Source organism: Neopsephotus bourkii, unplaced genomic scaffold (genome assembly GCF_033783945.1).
Source record: "Neopsephotus bourkii isolate Nb327-2 ecotype Australia unplaced genomic scaffold, CSIRO-AGI_Nbou_v1 NB_207, whole genome shotgun sequence".
NCBI lineage: Eukaryota > Metazoa > Chordata > Aves > Psittaciformes > Psittacidae > Neopsephotus > Neopsephotus bourkii.
The window spans coordinates 1915700-1933824 of NW_026900719.1; the positions used below are offsets into that span (position 1 = coordinate 1915700).

The following is an 18125-nucleotide window of genomic DNA, read 5'->3' on the forward strand; positions in this document are numbered from 1 at the left end:
TGCGAATGCTCCTGAATCACACGTCGAGAGCGCTATCCCCCGCCCCCCCTCGTTGTTGGCTGCACTCTATTTAATGTCAAAACGGTGAAGCATCTGTCCTGAAGTGCTGAAATATTCATGGCGGATCAGCGACTCCCCATACGGGCGGAGGAGCCGGGAAGCTAAAACGGTTCTTTAAAAGAGCGGATTTTCCATGTGAAGCAATTGCACCCCCCGCCTCTCCCTCTCACCCCACCGGCCCGGATGGCTGCCGGGGCTCAGCTCTGCGCGGAGAATCCAAGCATGCTTCCCGCGGATCCTTGCTACAGCGACAGTGCAACGCTGAGTCTCCTCTCCCTGCAGCCTGTTGACAGTCCTTGGAATTGCCGGGCCCGGCTCCGAAAGGGAATTTTGGTCCCTAAAAGATATTTTGTTGCCCAATGCAAAACGCCACCACTTGTGTTACCTCTGAAACAGACAATTTATTGGAGTGAACATACCTTTTAACATATTTTTTTTTCTTTTCTCAAGATAAATTTGTGCAGTAGGTGTAAACTTAGTAGAAGTGCTTTGTGAATTATATGCTAACAAGGAAATCAGGAGGAAAAACTCTCGGAAAGTCTTTATAACTAATGTCGGCATGCCTTAAATTAAATCCGAATTAAAATTTCCCGTTTGTAAACTTTCGGATGTAAACTTTTTAAAAGTAGGTCTACGCTATAGCACGTGCTTTTTGGACATGGAATTAAATTACTTTCACGACATTGATCCCTTAAAGTCGCAGCCAGGAGAAATTCTTCAGAACAGCAATGACCAAAGTCTGTCCGTTGAACTGAGCAAACTGAACTTTAAATCCTCGGTTAAAAAAAAAATAAAATAAAGAAGAAAACAACTTTTATATTTAAATTTAAACTCTCGCAAGTCTCATTTCAGTGTAGCTGACTCTTCAAGCGCTCCAAAGTCCTCCGGCCCTCGGCGGGCTTGTTAGGAACAAAACATTTTGCTTCCTGATTTGGGAAAGGCCAGAAACTCTTTGTTTGAGTCATGGTGGGCCAGGTTTGAGAGCTGCCCCTTGAGCACATTGGCGCCGTTCCCCACCGCGCGTCCCAAGGCGCCTGTTTCCAGGATGGCTCCTTTGGTGGTGGCCCAGGATACTGTCGTGTTGCTCAGGGCTTGGTTCAAAGTACTGTGCCTGAACAGAGGGTCGTGAAACACCCCATCCACCCAGTTCCTGAGGTTGGTGACCGGCGAATCCTGGTGCCTATCGATGACACTGACCGGGGCGGAGACCGCGGCGGCGGTGCCAGAGCCCCCGGGCCGCTTCAGCATGCAGGAGGAGTACTCGGCCTGGTTGAGGGAGGTGGCGGTGTGCGCCAGGGACCAAATCCTGGGCTTCGCCTCCAGCAGCTGCTGCCCCTGCTGGAAGCACATTTTGGACTCGCAGCCGCGCTGCCTAGCACCGAGCGGGTCGGGGCCGCACTCTTCCGCCGCCGGCTTCAGGCAGCTCCGCGCCCGCCCCGCTGCCGCCTCTTCTTCCTCCTCTTCCTCCCCGGCGGCAGCCGGCGGCTGCGGCATCTTGGCGGGGGCCTCTGCGGGCCGCGGCGGGTGGCTGCCGCCAGGGAGCGGGTGCGGGAGCGGGTGCGGAAAGGGCCGCCTCAGCTCGCACTCAGAGCTCTCCGACTCGGCGGCGTCCAGGTCCTCCAGGTCGCTGAGCTCCAGCTCCTTCTCCTCCTTGCCCGTGGGCTCTGCGGGGTAGGGGAAGGGACAGCAAAAACAAGACACACGGTCACTGCCGGCGCCGCGCTGCCCGCGGCCGCCCCCAGAAGCGGGGCCAGCCCCGCCCCGGGGGCGAGCGGGCGGCCGAGGCCTTAAGTGCCTGGTTTGGGCAGGATACCCTCGGCTTTCCCGCTCTTCATCGCCTCTTGCTGAGAGCCCTCTTCCTCTTCCTCCTCCTCTTCGTCGTAGGGCCGCTTCTCGTCCGAACACTTGTTCCGCGGGGGCCAAGTCATCTTGTTCTCTTTCTTGAGCCGCCGGCGGGCGTTGGCGAACCAGGTGGAGACCTGGGTGAGGGTCATCTTCGTGATGATGGCCAGCATGATCTTCTCGCCCTTGGTGGGGTAGGGGTTCTTGCGGTGCTCCTGCAGCCAGGCCTTCAGCGTGCTGGTTGTCTCCCGGGTGGCGTTCTTCCGCCGCGTCCCGCCGTCCATCGTGCCGTACCTGCGGACCCAGGGGGCAAACCCGCAGCATGACACGGCGCCCTCACCCCGACTTTCCCTCCGGCCGTGCCTGACGCAGGGTCCCAGGACCCCGCTACTGTCTGCTTGCCTAGGGAATTCCCTGAGGTGGATGGACCAGAAAGGGGGGAAATGCGCGAGGTCAGCTCAGCTTTAAGAGGGTGACTTGCCTCGAGAACTCAGGCCGAGGAAGGGCTCAGCTAACAGCAGCAGAGGGCCATGTAAATCCCCACTGTGCCACGGCGGCAGTGGTGGTGGCAGGAGGGGGTAAAGCACCTTGCCTTTATTGGTGGTGAAGTCAATGACAAAGTTTGAGGCAGCAGGGAAATCCTAGCAGTTTTACAAACACAAATCCCACTTTCCTGCGGTTTGAGCACTCCTTCCCAAGCGGAATATATCTGGGTGACCCCAGGGTGTAACTGTTAATAGAAATATATTTCCCCCTACTCCTTTTATTGGTAATCTCTCCTACTCTTTTGTTCCTGAAATTGTAGGAACCTAACACAGATGACACTGGGCTGCGACTGAATATTTAATGCACATCCTCCAGGAAAGGTCATCGGCACCCTATGGACCTCCGAGCCTGGAACGGTGCGTGAGTGGGTTTGTGCTGGTTCACAACTAACACACGCACCGGGGATGCCCAGGCGCCTAAGCCTGCCTTCGCGCAGGGAAAAGATAATTATCAAGCCCACTGCCGTGAAGAGGGACCAGTGACCCGCGCCTGCGTCCCTGCGGTAAAGGAGCTCTTCGAAAGCGGCACGGCAGGGGCGGGAGGGGGATGCCGGGCTGCGGGGAGGGAGGTCCGCGGCGGGGCGGGCGGGCGGGGACGGGGAGTGGGCAGGAGGATGGGCTGCTTACCTGTCGTACTGGTACTGGCTGAGGGTGTGATCGTAGGGGTAGTAGGCAGCAGCCGGGGCGATGCCCGCATGCGCAGACCCGCTCCCGTCCTTCGTCTCCAAACTGTTCTGTAAGAGACACCGCGCCACCGCCCTCAGCCCCCGCCACGGTGACTGACTGCCCTCCCCCCCTCCCCGAGTCACGAGGAGGATATAGGGGAAGGGGGGAGAGTGGGGGAAGGACCTTTCCGAAGGCCCTCCGGCCGCGGCGAGCAGCGAAATCAATAGAGACATTAACTCGCGCTGCTAAGGTGATAGGAAAAAAAAGGGGGGAAAAACCCCTAAGGCTGGCCGGGATGAGTGCATCATTTTCTGACGAGCCGTGGTCTGAGACCACCCCCACCCCCCCACACTACCCTCCCGGGCGGTCCCTCCGCACTCGGCTGTCACCGCCCGGGTCAGGCGCGACTTTTAATTGCGATACCGTGAGATCCGCGCAGGGCTTGAATAATTAATGACCGCGGGGTTGGCAGCGCCGGTCGGCGGGAGCGGGATGTCGCGGGAAAGGGGGAGGAAGAGGAGGAGGAAGAGGAGAAGAAGCGCCTGGGGCTGCCCCCACCGCGGAGGGGTAGCGGCCACTGCTCCCGGGGAAGCGCGGCTCCGCGCGGAGGACGGTCTGTCGGCGGTGCCGCCGGGGCGGCTTACCAAGGAGTAGAAGGCGGGAGCCTCGGTGCCGTAGGTCACGTAGTTTCCATATCCCTGGGGCCCGGCGTAGGGGCCGCCGTAGACCCCCAGGGCGGCGGCGGAGCTGAGTTCGTGCCGGGCGGTGGCGAGGAGGCGGCTCTCGTAAACCGGGCAGTACACTGGAGCCTGGGCGGGGGCCGCCGCCCCGCTTTCGGCCAGCGTCCGGCCGCTGGACTCGCAGCACGTCGTCAGGGAATTGGTGCTCATCAGGAACTGGAGGGAAAGAGACCGGCGCTGGGAGCGGGCGGGGAGTTGGGGAAGGGGACGACGACAGGGGGACGACTGCCCAAAATAACCGAGTTCGGGTTTATACTTGTTATTTCTTATCAGGTCTCAGCTTTGGGGTGTCAACCCCCCTGCCTTCCGCCCCCTCCTTCCGCGTTTTACTTCCATCAGCATAAACTGGAGGTTGCAGAGTTGCAAGTATTTTACCAGTCTACCCCCAACAACCACCACCATTCTCCCCATGGCTCTGGGCGTTTAATCCTCTGTACCACGTCGCTCCAGCCCTTTGCATTGAAAAAACAACTTTTCTGGTGCGCTCTCGCAAGGCTGGGTTTACACCATTTTTTTTCCCCTTGCAGCACGCTTCCCATCTGCGTTTTTTAACCTTTCCCCACCCCCCAAATAACTCATGCATATTTATTTTGACTGCGAGTTTGTAGCAGCCACGCACGCATCTGTTATTAACCTGCTGGTTTAGAATATTCCATTATGCTCCCACGGTCCGGACCTCAGCACTTCAGTGTTTAATTGGTAAACTGTGTATTTAATCAGGAAAGAGAAAAAAAAAACCGCTGGGGTCCAGGGGGAGGGGGATATCTGTAGCTTCTCTGCTCACTATTCCCACCTTTATAACCCTTCCTCCTTGTCATTATCACCCATTAACACCCGAAACCACGCGTGTTCTTTCCCGGCCAGGGTACCGCTCCCGCAACCCTGGGGAGGACCGCTGCGCCCTGAGCCCCGGCGGAAGTCATCAGCAAGGGCTGAGATATAGTCAGTTCCCGTTGGCAGGCAAAACATTCTTACCTGGGGTGCAGAGGAGTAAGGATAGCCAAACTGAGGATATGACATGGTACAGAGGCTCCCGGTTATCTAGAAACAAGGCGAGACGTCTGATCTGCACGCTATTGCAGCCTGGCTCTGCTCTGTTGTACCAATTGATTGGTAACCACAGGTCCCTAGATGCTTATAGGACGAAGCAGAAAACCACATTTAATTTATTTACAAGAAATGTTAAACTTTTTCTTTTCTTTTTTTTTTTTTTAACCGAAGGGGGAAAATTAACAATAAAAAAGATGCACAGTGATTTTAGCACCTTCCCCTCTACACCTACGAAACAAAAATTATTGTTACTCGTGGGGTCCGTCAAACATGACTGCAGAAATACATAGTTTGCACCCACGGAAAAATAAAAGAGGGAAGGGGGGGGAGACAAAAGCGATAAAAATACATCAGTTAAGAAGCACGTTGTTTTAAAAGAGCCGAGCCTCTGACGTCACGCAAAACCTATTCAGATTAACCTGCCTGGAAGTTTAACATTCATTTTCGGGACCCTTCCCCCTGGCATGGAAAAGAATCTCGTCATCCCTCTTAACAGGACCAAAACCTTTCCTAACAGGGGCGAAAGTTTGGAAAGCTGTCCGGCACAGGCTGCCTTCAGCATCTCCATGGATTTCTGCGGGGAAGTGAAAGACTGGGTTTAATCTGAAGGATCAATGTTGTATTACCTAAGATTTCCCCCACCCTCCTTAGTCATTGAAGGGCTGGTAAGCACTTTTAATTAGAAATTAATTAATGAGCAGCTGCTTCTTCCCACCCCACAGTAATAATTAGTCTCAATTATAAACAAGACATATGAAGGGACACACGACTGAGTCTTCATTTAAGATTTAATCAACAGTTAAAATTAGCACTACCGCTGACAATAAAGCACATGACATGGCAATCCTTGCTTTGCTTTTCGGCTTTTATTCCCGACGTGTGATTACAGGTAGGAAACCCTACAAGCGTATTCCGGGGAATGATTGAAAGGGACGTGACTTTTCACGTTAGAACTGCTTTGATCCCATCGCAAAGCTCTGCTGGAAAAGCCAACCTTTGGCGGGGCGAGGGCCCTAGCCAGCCTGCCTAGGCTCAGAGGTGCGCACAGCTGGACTGAGGAGAGGGAGAGTCGAGGGAGAAAGAAGTACACCTCAAAGGTGCCAAGTGTTGTCTCTCACCCAAGAGCATCCACCTCTTCCTTGGTGGTTCGGTACTTCCCCGGGATTCCCCGAGAGAAAGAAGGGCTGAAAAAGGGGTTTCACCTCCATCACCCTCTTCTCTTTCCCAACACACACCGCCGCTGCCAGCAGTTTTCCTATACTTTGGGGGTTGAAGAAGCCCCTTCCTTAGGCAGGCAGCATCCCACCCGGAGCGGGGCAGGCTCCGTGTAGCGGCCGTCGGAGGAAGACGCTGGGGCCCTTCGGCCATCTCCACCGTCCGGCGGCCCCAGAATCTCCCCCCAACGGCTAGCTACCTCCGGGCCAGGGAGAGTAGGCAGCAGTCGGGCGGGTGGAGGAAGCTCCGGAGTCAGCTCCGAGGCTGAAGCCGGGCTGCTGGTGCAGTTGCATGCTGCTCCGTTGGTGTGCAGACTTGCTCAGAGAGATTCCTGGGTTCAGACATGTGAATAGCCCCAGGGTCACACTCTAATTAATGATGATGTTCTCTTCTTCTCCCCAGCTGGAAGACTGCCTCCCAGAAACGAATCTGCCCACACTGACAGCTCGATTGAGGGTGATTGATGACTATCTGGAGACCACAGTACACATAATATAATATCTGCTGCGTAATTGCTTTAATTTACAGATGAAAATACTAGTTCTCGAATTGAGTTAGACTACAACGAGCAGCGTTTTATGGCGCTTTAGAGTGTTTGCAAATAAAAGATAATCAGATACACTACATGCAAATTATCCTGACAGCTCACTATCTGTAGCCGGGAGAAACGTATAGAAAAAGGGAATCAAGTGACATAAATAATCGGTTTGGAATTCTGCATTGATTTTTTTTTTTTTTTCAGGGGAAGAAAGTGCTTTTTATTTCCTCACCTGAAATGCTAGGGGTTTTTTTGTTTGTTTGTTGGTTTGTTTTTTTTTTTTTTTTCTTCTGGGAATATTACTAACTTAGCCACTGGGTTTCTTTGACAGAAGCTCTCCTTTATTCCTCCTGCTCCCCCAGTGCTGCCAATGTACTTTTAGTTACTTTCTACGGCAGGCTTCCTCCTCTGCGAGGTGCTGAGGGGCTGTGGTATTGTTTGGGAAGAAAAGGCACCCAGTGTTTGCACAAAGGTCTGCACGAAGCCTCTGGTGCTTCTTGCTCTGCCTCCCCCACGGGGTGCGCTGAGGGGGGAGAAGAGGCAGTGGTGGGGATATTTAAGCCCTGGAGTATAACTCACCGGTGCTGGGGGAGAGAACAGTTGCTCTTATCTCAAGAGCAGCTCGGTGTAAAGCACTATAATTAGCTGGGAGTGCGAGAGCAGTGCCTGGAGAAGTCCTCCCAGTTTTCCAGGCTACAGTTTGGAAGATGTCCCGGTGGTGTGGTTTGTTCCCCCCCTCCCCAACCCCCTCTTCCTTCCCTCTTTTGATAATACCGCAGATGTCAACTCTGCAATGGCCCACAGAACACTCCAGGTTTTGATATTTAGATGAGTCTATTAAACTTTAAAATACAAGGTGAAATTCAATATTTATAGTCCTTGTCTATTTTTATATCCCAGTTGTCTTTCACTGTGCCATGCAAATACTCCGGTGCCCATTTTTGCACTGAACTTTCCTGTATTAATCATGATAATTATTTGTCATTTTTCTTTGCAGCCTGCCTGCTCTATTACTTTACCCCCGGTCAGCTTTGTGTCAGTTCCAATCTGTATTCCCTAGAAAGCAGTCATTAAAAAAAGCCCATCAAAACAAAACAACAGGAAAGCTTAATAACCTTAAACATTTCATAACTTTAAACGCTAAAAGCTGACATTACATCTTCCTCCTGCATTTAAGTCCTGTTTCACTCACAATCTACAAATAATGGCCCCTTGTTGATAAGAAATTCCACACAACTATATTTCATCTTGAATTTTTAGTGCCAGAACAAACACACAGTAAGCCCCACAATGATTCAAAACAACCCTTGTGGTTCCCACACATAAACAACGTACCACTGTTCAAATCCACGCAAAGACGCTTAGTGCTGTGGGCTATATCCTTAAGCATTTGGAAAATGCAAGTCTTTGCTATGCAATAAAAATTGATCCTTGCCAAAGCCCCATTCCTGTACCAATTTGCCTTCTCCAAAGTTTTAGAGAGGAAACCCACCACAATCAATAGAGTTCCCATCCTGCGAGGGCCAGCCTGCACACCCTGGCAAGCAAGTATTTTACAGCCAAAGCCCAACCAAACCTATCGCCGAGAGTTAGGTTTCTCTTCTCCTGGAACCTGAAGCCAATATTCATACAAGTTCTATCACAAAAGCATAGAACGAGGAGGAAACGCTGCGGTGCTGGAGCAGGCCACAGCAGGTAAACCCGAGAGCCTCTTCAGGACTAAGGCTTTGAGGGACGTCTTCAGGGACCTGATCTGGAGGAAGTTAATGCTGCTACAATTTTACTATCTAGTTTTAATCGCCTTCTCTTTTGGAGGAGTTATTGTCACTCCTGGAAATATTTCAGCGATGGAATTTGCTTATGGGTTATACAGACTTTAGCGAGCTCATGCAGTCTGCTTGGCTTTGTTTTCACCTTCCAGATTTAAAGAAACCTTGACACTGCCTGACAAACGCTGTGAAGCTCTACATGTTGCCCATTTGGGATGTGACATGGAACCGAAGGCAGCCTGCAACGTTTTCAAGTAGATTAGCTCCCGCAAAGTCGCTATCGACAGTAAATACGATTGTGGGGGATTTTTTTCTTTTCCTGAGCCCATCTGAGTTGCAGTCACATCTCCCGCACTCCGAGTGGAGAGACAGCGAGCTCCTGCCGACCCGCGGAGCCCGGCGGTGGCCGGCGGAGCTGTGGTGACAAACCGGACAGTTGCATAAGGAGACGCCACTAATTAATTAGCCTAGATTACAGCCACGCGTAAAAACAGTCGTTCAGAACTACCCCTTTTAAATGCTCTCATTTTGTAAGTCTCCAATCCCCTTGGCAAACAATCTAGATTAAGGCAGAAAGGCCTCACATGCTCATTCTGTTCTTTGTATTTATTAACTTTCGCACCTAAGAACTAGAGCCAACACATGCTCTCCCTCTCTCACACACACATGCTCATACACACAAAACTTTTCCCCAATGGAAGCAATCGCTGCGCTCCGGGCAGCTGCCGCACGGATCGGAGTACCCTACAAACGCCTTTACCTGCTCGTTGCACAGCATCGCGACAGCGCTCTCACTAGCCAAGCAAAGCCCGTCCAGGGCTTCCCGTTCCAGCTGCGGCACCCCTAGCGCCGCGGAGCCGCTGGCACTTCAAGCCTTTGGGCTCTCTGGCAGCGGACAGCTGGAACACGCTGCCCTGCGGAGATCAAACTTTCCTACTCGCAAGGTCACATTCTGTGCCTTTGAAAGTTTGCCTTAAAATCCAGAAAGTTTGACTCGATGCCTTACCTTAGCTCTCGCTGAACATCATATCCACACCCCTTTCCCAAGATATAACACACATATGGTAAAATACATTGCCCTCTGTCCTAGGTAAAGATTGCACAAAGCCAAGTGATTCATCACAGGTAGTTTCTCTTCCCTCCAGCAGTTCGTTTTCAGCTGCTAAAGCAGGCTCTGAAGAAGGGGGGGGGCATAAACCCCACCGCTCCCACCCACCCCCCGCTTCCATAGAGACACACACACACACACACACAAGCAGCACCACCAAAACAAGAATAAAATGTTTACCTGCGATCACGCCAGGCTCCAGCTAAAGCCTCGTCGCGCTGGCGGTGCCATGGCAGAGCTCCTCTCCTCCCGCCCGCGCCGGCTGCCGTGGCGGGGGTTCCAGGGGGCCGCGGTGGGCATGTCCGGGTGCGCGGCACCGGTGCGGAGCGGTGCGGAGCAGCCGGTCCCCCGGCACCAACGCCTCGCTACCCCTGCGCTGCACCAGAGTGACGTGCGCGCGAGCAGCTCCGCCGGCCGCACGCTGCCCCACCGGTTAACACTTTCCAAGGCGGCCAGGCACTCCGCTTCCAACTTTTCCCGTTTTAAACCAGAAGCAGCCAGCACCCGCTTGGTTCCGCGGGTTATAAACGGCGTCTGGGGCGTGGGGGACACCGTAATTAATAACAGGTTAGTAAAATTAGTGCTGCCACGCCGATGGTTGTCCTTGTTACCAACAATAATTGCATTGATTCTGGAAGGACACGAATGTCCTCCATTTAACCTAATGATCTGCGGGTTGCACACTTTGTAAGGCAGTCGTAGCGTTGATTAACTGCGCGCACCTCTGAACTGCCGTTTATCTCTGCGAGTCACGACCGAGAGGAGCTAAACTTGCAGCAACTCTCCCCGCCGCTCCTGCCGCCTTTGTTTCCCTCCCGGGTGAGGAGGCGGGCTGGGACGCCAGCGCCAGCCCTGCGCGCAGGAGATGGGCACCTCACCTGGCCACCCACCGGGTGCAGCTGTACTCGGGGCCCCGAGGCAGCGCGGCAGAGCCGGCCGCTTCGGGGATACCCTGGGGCTGCGTGGGCCCGGCCTCCTCCCCCCCCTCCCCCCGCCGAGGGGGTCAGGGGAGGCGGTGCGGCGGCACCCGGCACCAGGGACCCGCTCCCTGTAAAGCCCCGGAGCCCGGCCCGCAGCCCGCCCTGGGCTGTCCAACACCGGGGCTTCCTCCAACCGGCCAGGTCGGTGCAGGAGCGCTTGCCACCGGTTACCCTCTCCGTCCTCCTGCGCCTCTCGCTCGCCCGCCCGTCCGTCCCGTCCGGTGTCAGTCGCGGGCTGCCGTCGCTCTCTATGAGGAAGCTATTGGGGCCTGAGGCTGGGCTCGCTGGCAGCGAGCTCTCTGTCCCGAGCGCCTTTCCCGGTGTGCAGACCCGCGCTGTTCGCTTTCGCCCCTTCCCCGCCCGCTCCGCCTTCTCACCCCCTGGGCCAGGACCCACTTCAGGCACCCGCGGGGGCCGGGTGTGTGCGAAGTTTTACCGCGCAGCCCGTACTTTTCTTAATTGTTTGTTCAGCAGGAAAAGTGGACAAATCGGGATTGACAGAAGGGGGAGGAGAGATCAATATCATTCCTATTTGAAGGCGTAAGCCTCGGCAGACGTCTCAATAAGGCAGAGGAGAGGAAAAGGGAATATTATATCCTACCTAATTAAGGGAAGACAAAGAGGTGTGGGGAGAAAGGTTCAGGGGAGGTGGGGTGGCAACAGGAATTTTTAATCCGGTGTCTTCCCACCGTAACCACCAAGGCTGAACAGTAACGTTAATGGGGAACATCTGTACATCGACAGATTTATTCTTGCCAGGGCTCTTTCATGCCCGTGTCATTTGCATGGACCCGTGCTCGTAATGCTCAATACACGCCGCACCTTGTACTGCAACGACAGGGTAATTGCAGGACGAACCTTGAAACTGGGAAATCCTCTTTCCCCTTTCTTCCTTCTCGGGTTGCCCTTGCAGCTTCCAAGGCGGGGAGACCGCAAGAAGAAAGAAAACGTGAGCCTTCTCCCGATCTGCGCTTGTAAACAGAAAGCCAATCATGCAGCGAGCCTTTGCATTTTAAAGCCGAATGACAACCCCGACGCGACGTGGAGTCCGCCGATCCTGGCCAGGCAGGGGGGACCCACGGCCTGGGACGGGGGCACCGCTCAGATCCCCGATACCCAGCGGGGCTCCCACCCGGGAGCGCTGCTTGCGGCCCTGCCCCTCGGATCTGGGCTTGCCCTTCCTTCCGCCTGGAGGCCAGTCCCGTTGGCGCTGTCCCGTGCTCCGGCCCGGGCCCAGGGGCAACGCCTGGCCTAAAGGGGGAACCCTCCACCTCAGCCCAGGACCCCATCCCACTGACCGAACTCCTGTTTTTGAGCGTGGGGTGACACCATCCTCCCTCCGGAGGTGACACCTCTCCTCTGGCCCAAATTAACTTGGGGGGTCTGGAACCCCCTCTGGATGCAGCTGCCCCCTCATTGAAATGTGCTACTATGTTCAGGGCAGCAGGCATCTTTTGAAAATATTTTTTTACATTAATGGCTACCACTACTATCAAAAGAGAATGTGTACCTTTTGAAATATAGCAACCTCAGTTCCATGAGATCAACATGTTTTATTACTTCAGCGATGGTGAAAGAAGAGCAGAACCTTGAGTCTGCCTTTTCCCATTTGCTTCTGGTGACCAGCACACCCCGGGAATTGCTGCCCAGCGCCACTTTGATCTGCATACACCAGAAAACAAGATGGCTTTCCAACAAGGACTGGCCTAGCCATCAGGAGGGTGACCAAACTGAGTGGAGTGGGAATCCCAGGAGACAGGCAGGCAGGTCAAGCATAGTGGCATGATGGACACAAGCACAGAGGGAGCACTGGTCACTAATACATCTGGGAAAGTGCTTGGAACCAGAGAAGTTTTTGGGGACACTCCCAAAGTAGTATGGGCTAGAGCCTATGTCTGGAAGGGCATTTGTAGAGTTCGCTTGATGTTTGTGACGTTATAGATTTTCTTTTCCCCTCTCTTTCTAAAAACGACCATTAATGTTAAGGTTTCAACCATTTTTAATATTTAAACTATTACAAGGTGCTCTTTTCACTGTAGAAATGGGATTGGTCCTGTCTGTCCTGGCATTCTTTGGCATTCTTTCCCATTTCTGTATCTAGATCAATGACATCTCTGCTGTGAAAAGGCCATTAGTAAAAGACATCAAGTGGTTAAACCCCTTAATTTTCCATGTCATTAGACAAACAGCACTGGTGATAGCACCACATATTTCCATTCAGAAAGGGAATAGCATTTAATTGCGAGTGTCAATTCCTGCAGCATTTTGGCTGTTCTTTGAAGACCTACAGTCTAAGAGATCAGGTGGGAGAAAATGATAGTTTACTTTTTTGCCTTGATTTTCTTGTAGAGGTTACTAAACCACACATAGTCAAGGAATAACATACTAATGTTTGTCTCTTAACTCATGCACACTATGGAGGTCATAGAAGAACATTAGCTTAATCATGAAACCTCTGAGATGATTTACATAACTAGAATAATTTCACGGGAAAGCCGACATAATTCAGAACTTAGTAAATACATGAATAGGAATCAGACTTTCACTGAAACTGTTTTTGTCCTCATCTGTTTGGGTGCCAAGTTTTATGCTAGCCTTGGAGCAGCAAGGTTTGTCTTAATGTAAAGGGATCCTTACAGGTGCATTTCCTTTCCTTTTCTCACATTCAATTCATTATGTGATGTTCAAAAGACTGATACACATTAGAAAACCTTTAGGCATTTTAGCGTAAAAGGAATGGTTTATTAAAAGGATGGGTTATTACTTTGAACAATGACTTCAGTGTGTACGTTTAAATGTGAAATGTTTATCTGGTACTGACCTGCACCAATCAGAATCTGTACAAATGTACTTTTTTTCATAGATGCACGCCTAACCTAGTAAAACACATTTATTTGCAGATTCTCTGTGGCCGTCTGTGACTCTTTTGTAGTTCACAAAGATACAGGCTCATAATTATGTTTTCATTAATTTTCTAAGAAGTGTTACCATAATTCCATTTGTGAGCCCATGATTTGGAGAAGATACTTATTTTGTGATAGAGAAAAAAGGTTGACGTGGTTAGAGAAATAGTGAGGGCGGTCTTAGCGTACTCAATATGCAGACAGGTGGAGAGAATTGTTTTTTTAGTAGGAAAAGAGGATCATTTAAAATGCTTAAAAGTTTAGCCATCTCAACCTGCCTTGAAGACCCTGAAAAGGCAGAAGACACCGAGAAGAGTCGGTAGCACCAGGTTCTCCTTCCTGCAGCACAGCTATGCCTGGACGGGGAGGGCAGCCTGAGCCTGCAGACCTTGCCCAGTAAGCAAAGCTGCTGAGGCAGAGCTTCTTGGTCCAAGGAAGCAAGGCAGGAACATGCTCCTTCCTCCATATTATATGACTAAAGAGAAGTGGACTGTGGGTTTGACCCCACCAATCCTCTGTGAGTGAATGGTTCTGTCAAATGTTACTCCACCACTTCTTGCATAAAAGGGATTATAGAATTGAATAGTGTGTGCCTCAGAAAAACAAAAGTTCAATTAAAGCAGCATTTGTACTTTTCAGTTAGGGTTATCTTTAAATGCAGGATGAGCTATCATTTTTTTTCCCTGCTAATTATTTTCATTAGCTGTTTTAACTCTTCCTGAGAGCTCTTAATAATTGCTTCAGAGCAGAATGTGTAAAACTGAAAATTATTTATGGCACTGATTAGAACTACAGAATACTAATATGGGTAGTCAGGAATAATTCACCATAGCAGGAAAAGCATTATTTAATTGTTTAATAGAGAAGTTTAATTGTGCTTGCATACAATTATCATGTAAATATCACTGTGATCACTTTAAGAGGTTATTTCTAAGTGTGCCAAAATTCTGAAGCAATCTGAAAAGAATTAATTCTTTTCTTGCCTCCCTTCACAAGTCTCTCAAGTGCACTATGTGTTTTAACTTAAACCAAAATATAGCCAAAGGCAGACAGGAGTTCCAACAGTGACCAGTGTAATACTCACTGCTTTTAATTACTGTAACAATAAATCACACAGGAATGTCCTCCAGGAACTAAATGATTTTCTAAAAACATTTGAGAATATTTTTGAAATTCAATTAATTGAAGGCACCAGATAAAAGGTACACATTCTTAATGGCTATAAAATAACCCTAAGGGATGTAACTGAGCTCCAAGCTTAACTTCAAAGTGTGACAGAAATACTTACTGTATTACTTTAAAAGTATTCAGATCAATGAATCAGTTAAAATTACTTATACATTTACCAACCTTTTCATTTTCTTTCTGAATATGATAGAAAAAAATTGCTCTCATTTCTCAGGATACAAAAAGCAGTTGAGACCTGTAAAAGAAATTGTAATTAAAGCCAGCCTTCAGTAAAATTGGTATTATGAATTTTTGGTTGACACAAGATAAAGGGGCCAGAAAAACATAAAAGTGGCCTGATAAAACACACATTTAGACATTTTTATACTGAAATTTAACTGGTTTGTGGAGATATTTCAGGTCCTGGGATTAAATGTGTCCTTGTTAAAGCCAGTAAGCATTTTTCTATTGAATTCAATAGAACCAGAATGTCACCCTGCAATCTGCGTTGTGTACAGCTGTATTCCTGACCTGAGCTGTATTCTGATTACGGGCTAAATCCACCCTCATTTTTTTCCTTTTTTCTCTCTTTGGACTAACCATGAGGACGTGAACACCCACATGGCTTTGCAAGGTACTGAACACCTCAAACAGGCACAGCATGCCTTCAGCTTTTGCAGCTAGTGGTCCAAGGTAGTATGTCAGCTAGTGCCCAGTTGGATATGACTCTATGAATAAATACCTTGACATTTGGCCTGTAGTTTATGAGCAACTTAATAACACGAGGTTGTTGTAAAATAAAAGTGTTTAAACCATTACAATATTCTGATTTGCTAGGTGATTTTATAATGCAGCATGACTCAACAGCAGGAAAGTGTTAAGAAATATGCAGAAACTGAACTGTCATTTCCAGTTATTTTTCCTTTTAGCAGAGGTTTTCTATTCTAAGCAACTCTTCCTTCCCCTCTGTAATCTCAATGTATAGCCACGCTCCTGATTGTACCCAGGCCACAAAAGCAGATTGTAGACCCACAGTCGTCATACCATGGAGATAAGGCTTAACTTCTAACATTTGCAGAATGGCTGCTTATCATAAATATTCACTGATGAGAAATAATTAAACTGCATGTATATTATTCCTTAGTGCAGAAAGTTTAGGAATAGTGGAACCAGAATTATGCACACGTGTACGTTCATGCATATTCATGTCTGTGCACCTGTATGTTCACATGCACATACACACGCAGAGGGAAAGGATGCAGAGAAGTGTCTGTATGAAGGGGTTATATTCCAAGAGAAGACTGAAAATATTCTACTTAAAGCTCATTACAATGTTTTCTAGTGAGTACCTATTTTCAATACTCACTGATGATTTTCTTTGTAGCACATTAACATTTTCTGTGTTTAAAATGTGTTAAAAGAAAAAGACAATACCGCAGAGATAAATGCATCTTTATCCATCCCTTCTGTTTCTTTTCCTTGGTCATTCAAAATCATAACATTGTAGGAATCTTTGAGCATTTAATATTGATGTTATGTCATGAAAATAATAAGGATTTTATCTGGCTCCGCACAGCAATTCTGCACCCCTCAGGTGTGAAGTGGGTGGGAGGGTCACTGAGCAATGGAAACATCCATAGGAGGCTGCAGTTGCAAAAATACGGTTGCTGACAATACATGTAATAGTAATTTAAAAATTGCATATAATAAATACAAAACTAAAACCACCAGTAAGACTCAGGTTTCGTCAAAGAACTCTCTTTAATAAGGGTAATTTTTTAGCCATGACAGTCTTTTAATTAGGGACTGCAGACTGTTGAAGACAGTTTGATACCTTTATTTTGATGGGCAAATACCCACAAGATGCAGAACAGACCAATCTCTACCAAATCAGAACTGTGACCTGCAGCCCGGTTCAAATCAGTTGTACACTAAAATTGCCTGAACTTTGTGTTAAATGTTTGTTCCACCAATTACTCCAACCCACTGTTCAGAAGCATTTGAAAGCTTTTATTTTCTGAAGACTTTGCAGTCAGAAGATCCTTTTCCAGAACAGTTAGGTTGTTTATCTCAAAAGGGCTGTTTGTCTAACAGAGGAACACATGGATTTATGAGTATATAATATCTCCATAAATTCCAAGAAACTGTAAGACATTCCTACATTTGTCCCCTTCTCCCTCCTGTTTTGAAAATCAATAAATACTTGAACTCTTTTTTTTTTTTTTTTTAAACCTGTGGTGAAATGGTTGAACTGCAGTAATATAGAAAAGCTAAAGTAAGAAACAAGTCAGAATATTGGCTTTAGATTAAAGCTGGGGAAACCTGGGGTAACTTGTCTGGAAAGTGGAATCATTTAATTGAACACACTTGTCAGGCAAGGGTAAATATGAGTAACAAAGGGAAAATGTGTGCTCATACATCCAATTCTTAGGTTTGCAAGAAGTCAGTGCAGTCAAGATATGAAATGTAGTCACATTTGTCATAAGGTGCTGTTTCATCTGCATTGTATTTTCCAGTTAACACTCCTCCTCCTGCTCTCGCAAGCAGCTGAATTCATAGCAGGTAGAGCTATCAGTCCTAAGGACACACACAGTGGGAGCTGAAGGATTTCTGCAAAATCCTTATTAATGTTGAAGGAAGAGGCTTCCTTGGGAAGGTGACTCCGTTTCTTGTCTTTACCCATATCCAGAGACAATCATGGGAGGTAAGAGGTGAAAAGCAGACACCTGCAGCCACGTGTATTCACAAAGTGTGTCCTGTTTGACATTTCAAGCCCCACATGAAGCTCCCAGACATGCTCCATTCCCATGCCAGCCTATTTATCAGGTGAAGGAGGAGCAGAGCAGGATGAGCTACTTATCCAGGAAACAAGAAAATGCCAGTACCACGCTTAAACCCAGAGTGGTTTGGGATGCAGCAGAGCCAGTGGTGACACTGGGGAAGCTGGTTACTGAGGCTGACCATGCATAACCTAGAGGAGATTTCATCTGAGGCGACGTGATGGAGCTGAAGGTCAACGACAGCCTGTGGCACTGCAGCCATGTTCAGATACTCCAGCTCTCACTCAAGCTGCAAAAGGATGCCTATTGCAAGTTTTGCCACGTGTTCATGTGGACTGCCGTCTGCCTGTGATCAGCCAAATGAAGAAGCCTGAGTAGGACAAGCATGAGAAAATCTGTTCCTTTCCAGCATTACCAAAATGCAGGCGACCCCATGACTTGCCCAGACTTGATAGCAGGAGCTCAGCTGGACCTTTTCTTTCTGCCCACTGTCACTTCTAGCTTTAATCAATAACTAAAACATTGAGCTGCCAAAACTGTTTTGTGGTTCCCTTTGGGACTATTGTTGGCTTGCATTTTTGCATCACGTTTTCATACCGAAAGGCAGTTTGCAGTTTAATGTGTAAAGAAAAATCTCCTAACTCTGTCAGCTCCTGGGCCTCAGACAGTGCTTTCTAGTCTCTCTGAGCATTTGGGAGGCGGTCTTGCTGGAAGCAGTGATCCCATCTGACTACTCTTTCATGAAATGTAAAGATTTGAAAC

General features: G+C 49.2%; 1 protein-coding gene across 4 annotated transcripts; it reads right to left on the reverse strand.

Moving 5' to 3' along the window:
- Window positions 1–440: 440 nt before the first annotated feature.
- Window positions 441–10480, reverse strand: IRX4 (iroquois homeobox 4). Of its 4 annotated transcripts, none has more exons than XM_061344317.1 (6): window positions 9714–10480; window positions 4829–4894; window positions 3758–4009; window positions 3075–3181; window positions 1874–2196; window positions 441–1724 (listed from the first exon to the last, which is right to left on the reverse strand). In XM_061344317.1, exons 2-6 carry the CDS (start codon window positions 4871–4873, stop codon window positions 964–966), a joined length of 1488 nt encoding a protein of 495 aa, XP_061200301.1. In that variant the 5' UTR covers window positions 4874–4894; window positions 9714–10480; the 3' UTR covers window positions 441–963. The 4 variants fall into 4 exon arrangements, with proteins under 4 accessions (XP_061200301.1, XP_061200298.1, XP_061200299.1 ...); XM_061344314.1 differs by having other exon boundaries at window positions 4829–4987; window positions 9714–10479; XM_061344315.1 differs by having other exon boundaries at window positions 4829–6589; window positions 9714–10479.
- Between the last annotated feature and the right edge of the window lie 7645 nt (window positions 10481–18125).

Excerpts from the sequence above, each read along its gene's own strand:
- IRX4 (XM_061344317.1), bottom strand. The coding sequence starts at position 4,873 with ATGTCATATCCTCAGTTTGGCTATCCTTACTCCTCTGCACCCCAG. Across the intron at positions 4,010-4,828 it reads CTTACTCCTCTGCACCCCAG|TTCCTGATGAGCACCAATTC; the intron begins GTAAGAATGTTT and ends CTTTCCCTCCAG. Across the intron at positions 3,182-3,757 it reads CTCCCGCCTTCTACTCCTTG|AACAGTTTGGAGACGAAGGA; the intron begins GTAAGCCGCCCC and ends TGTCTCTTACAG.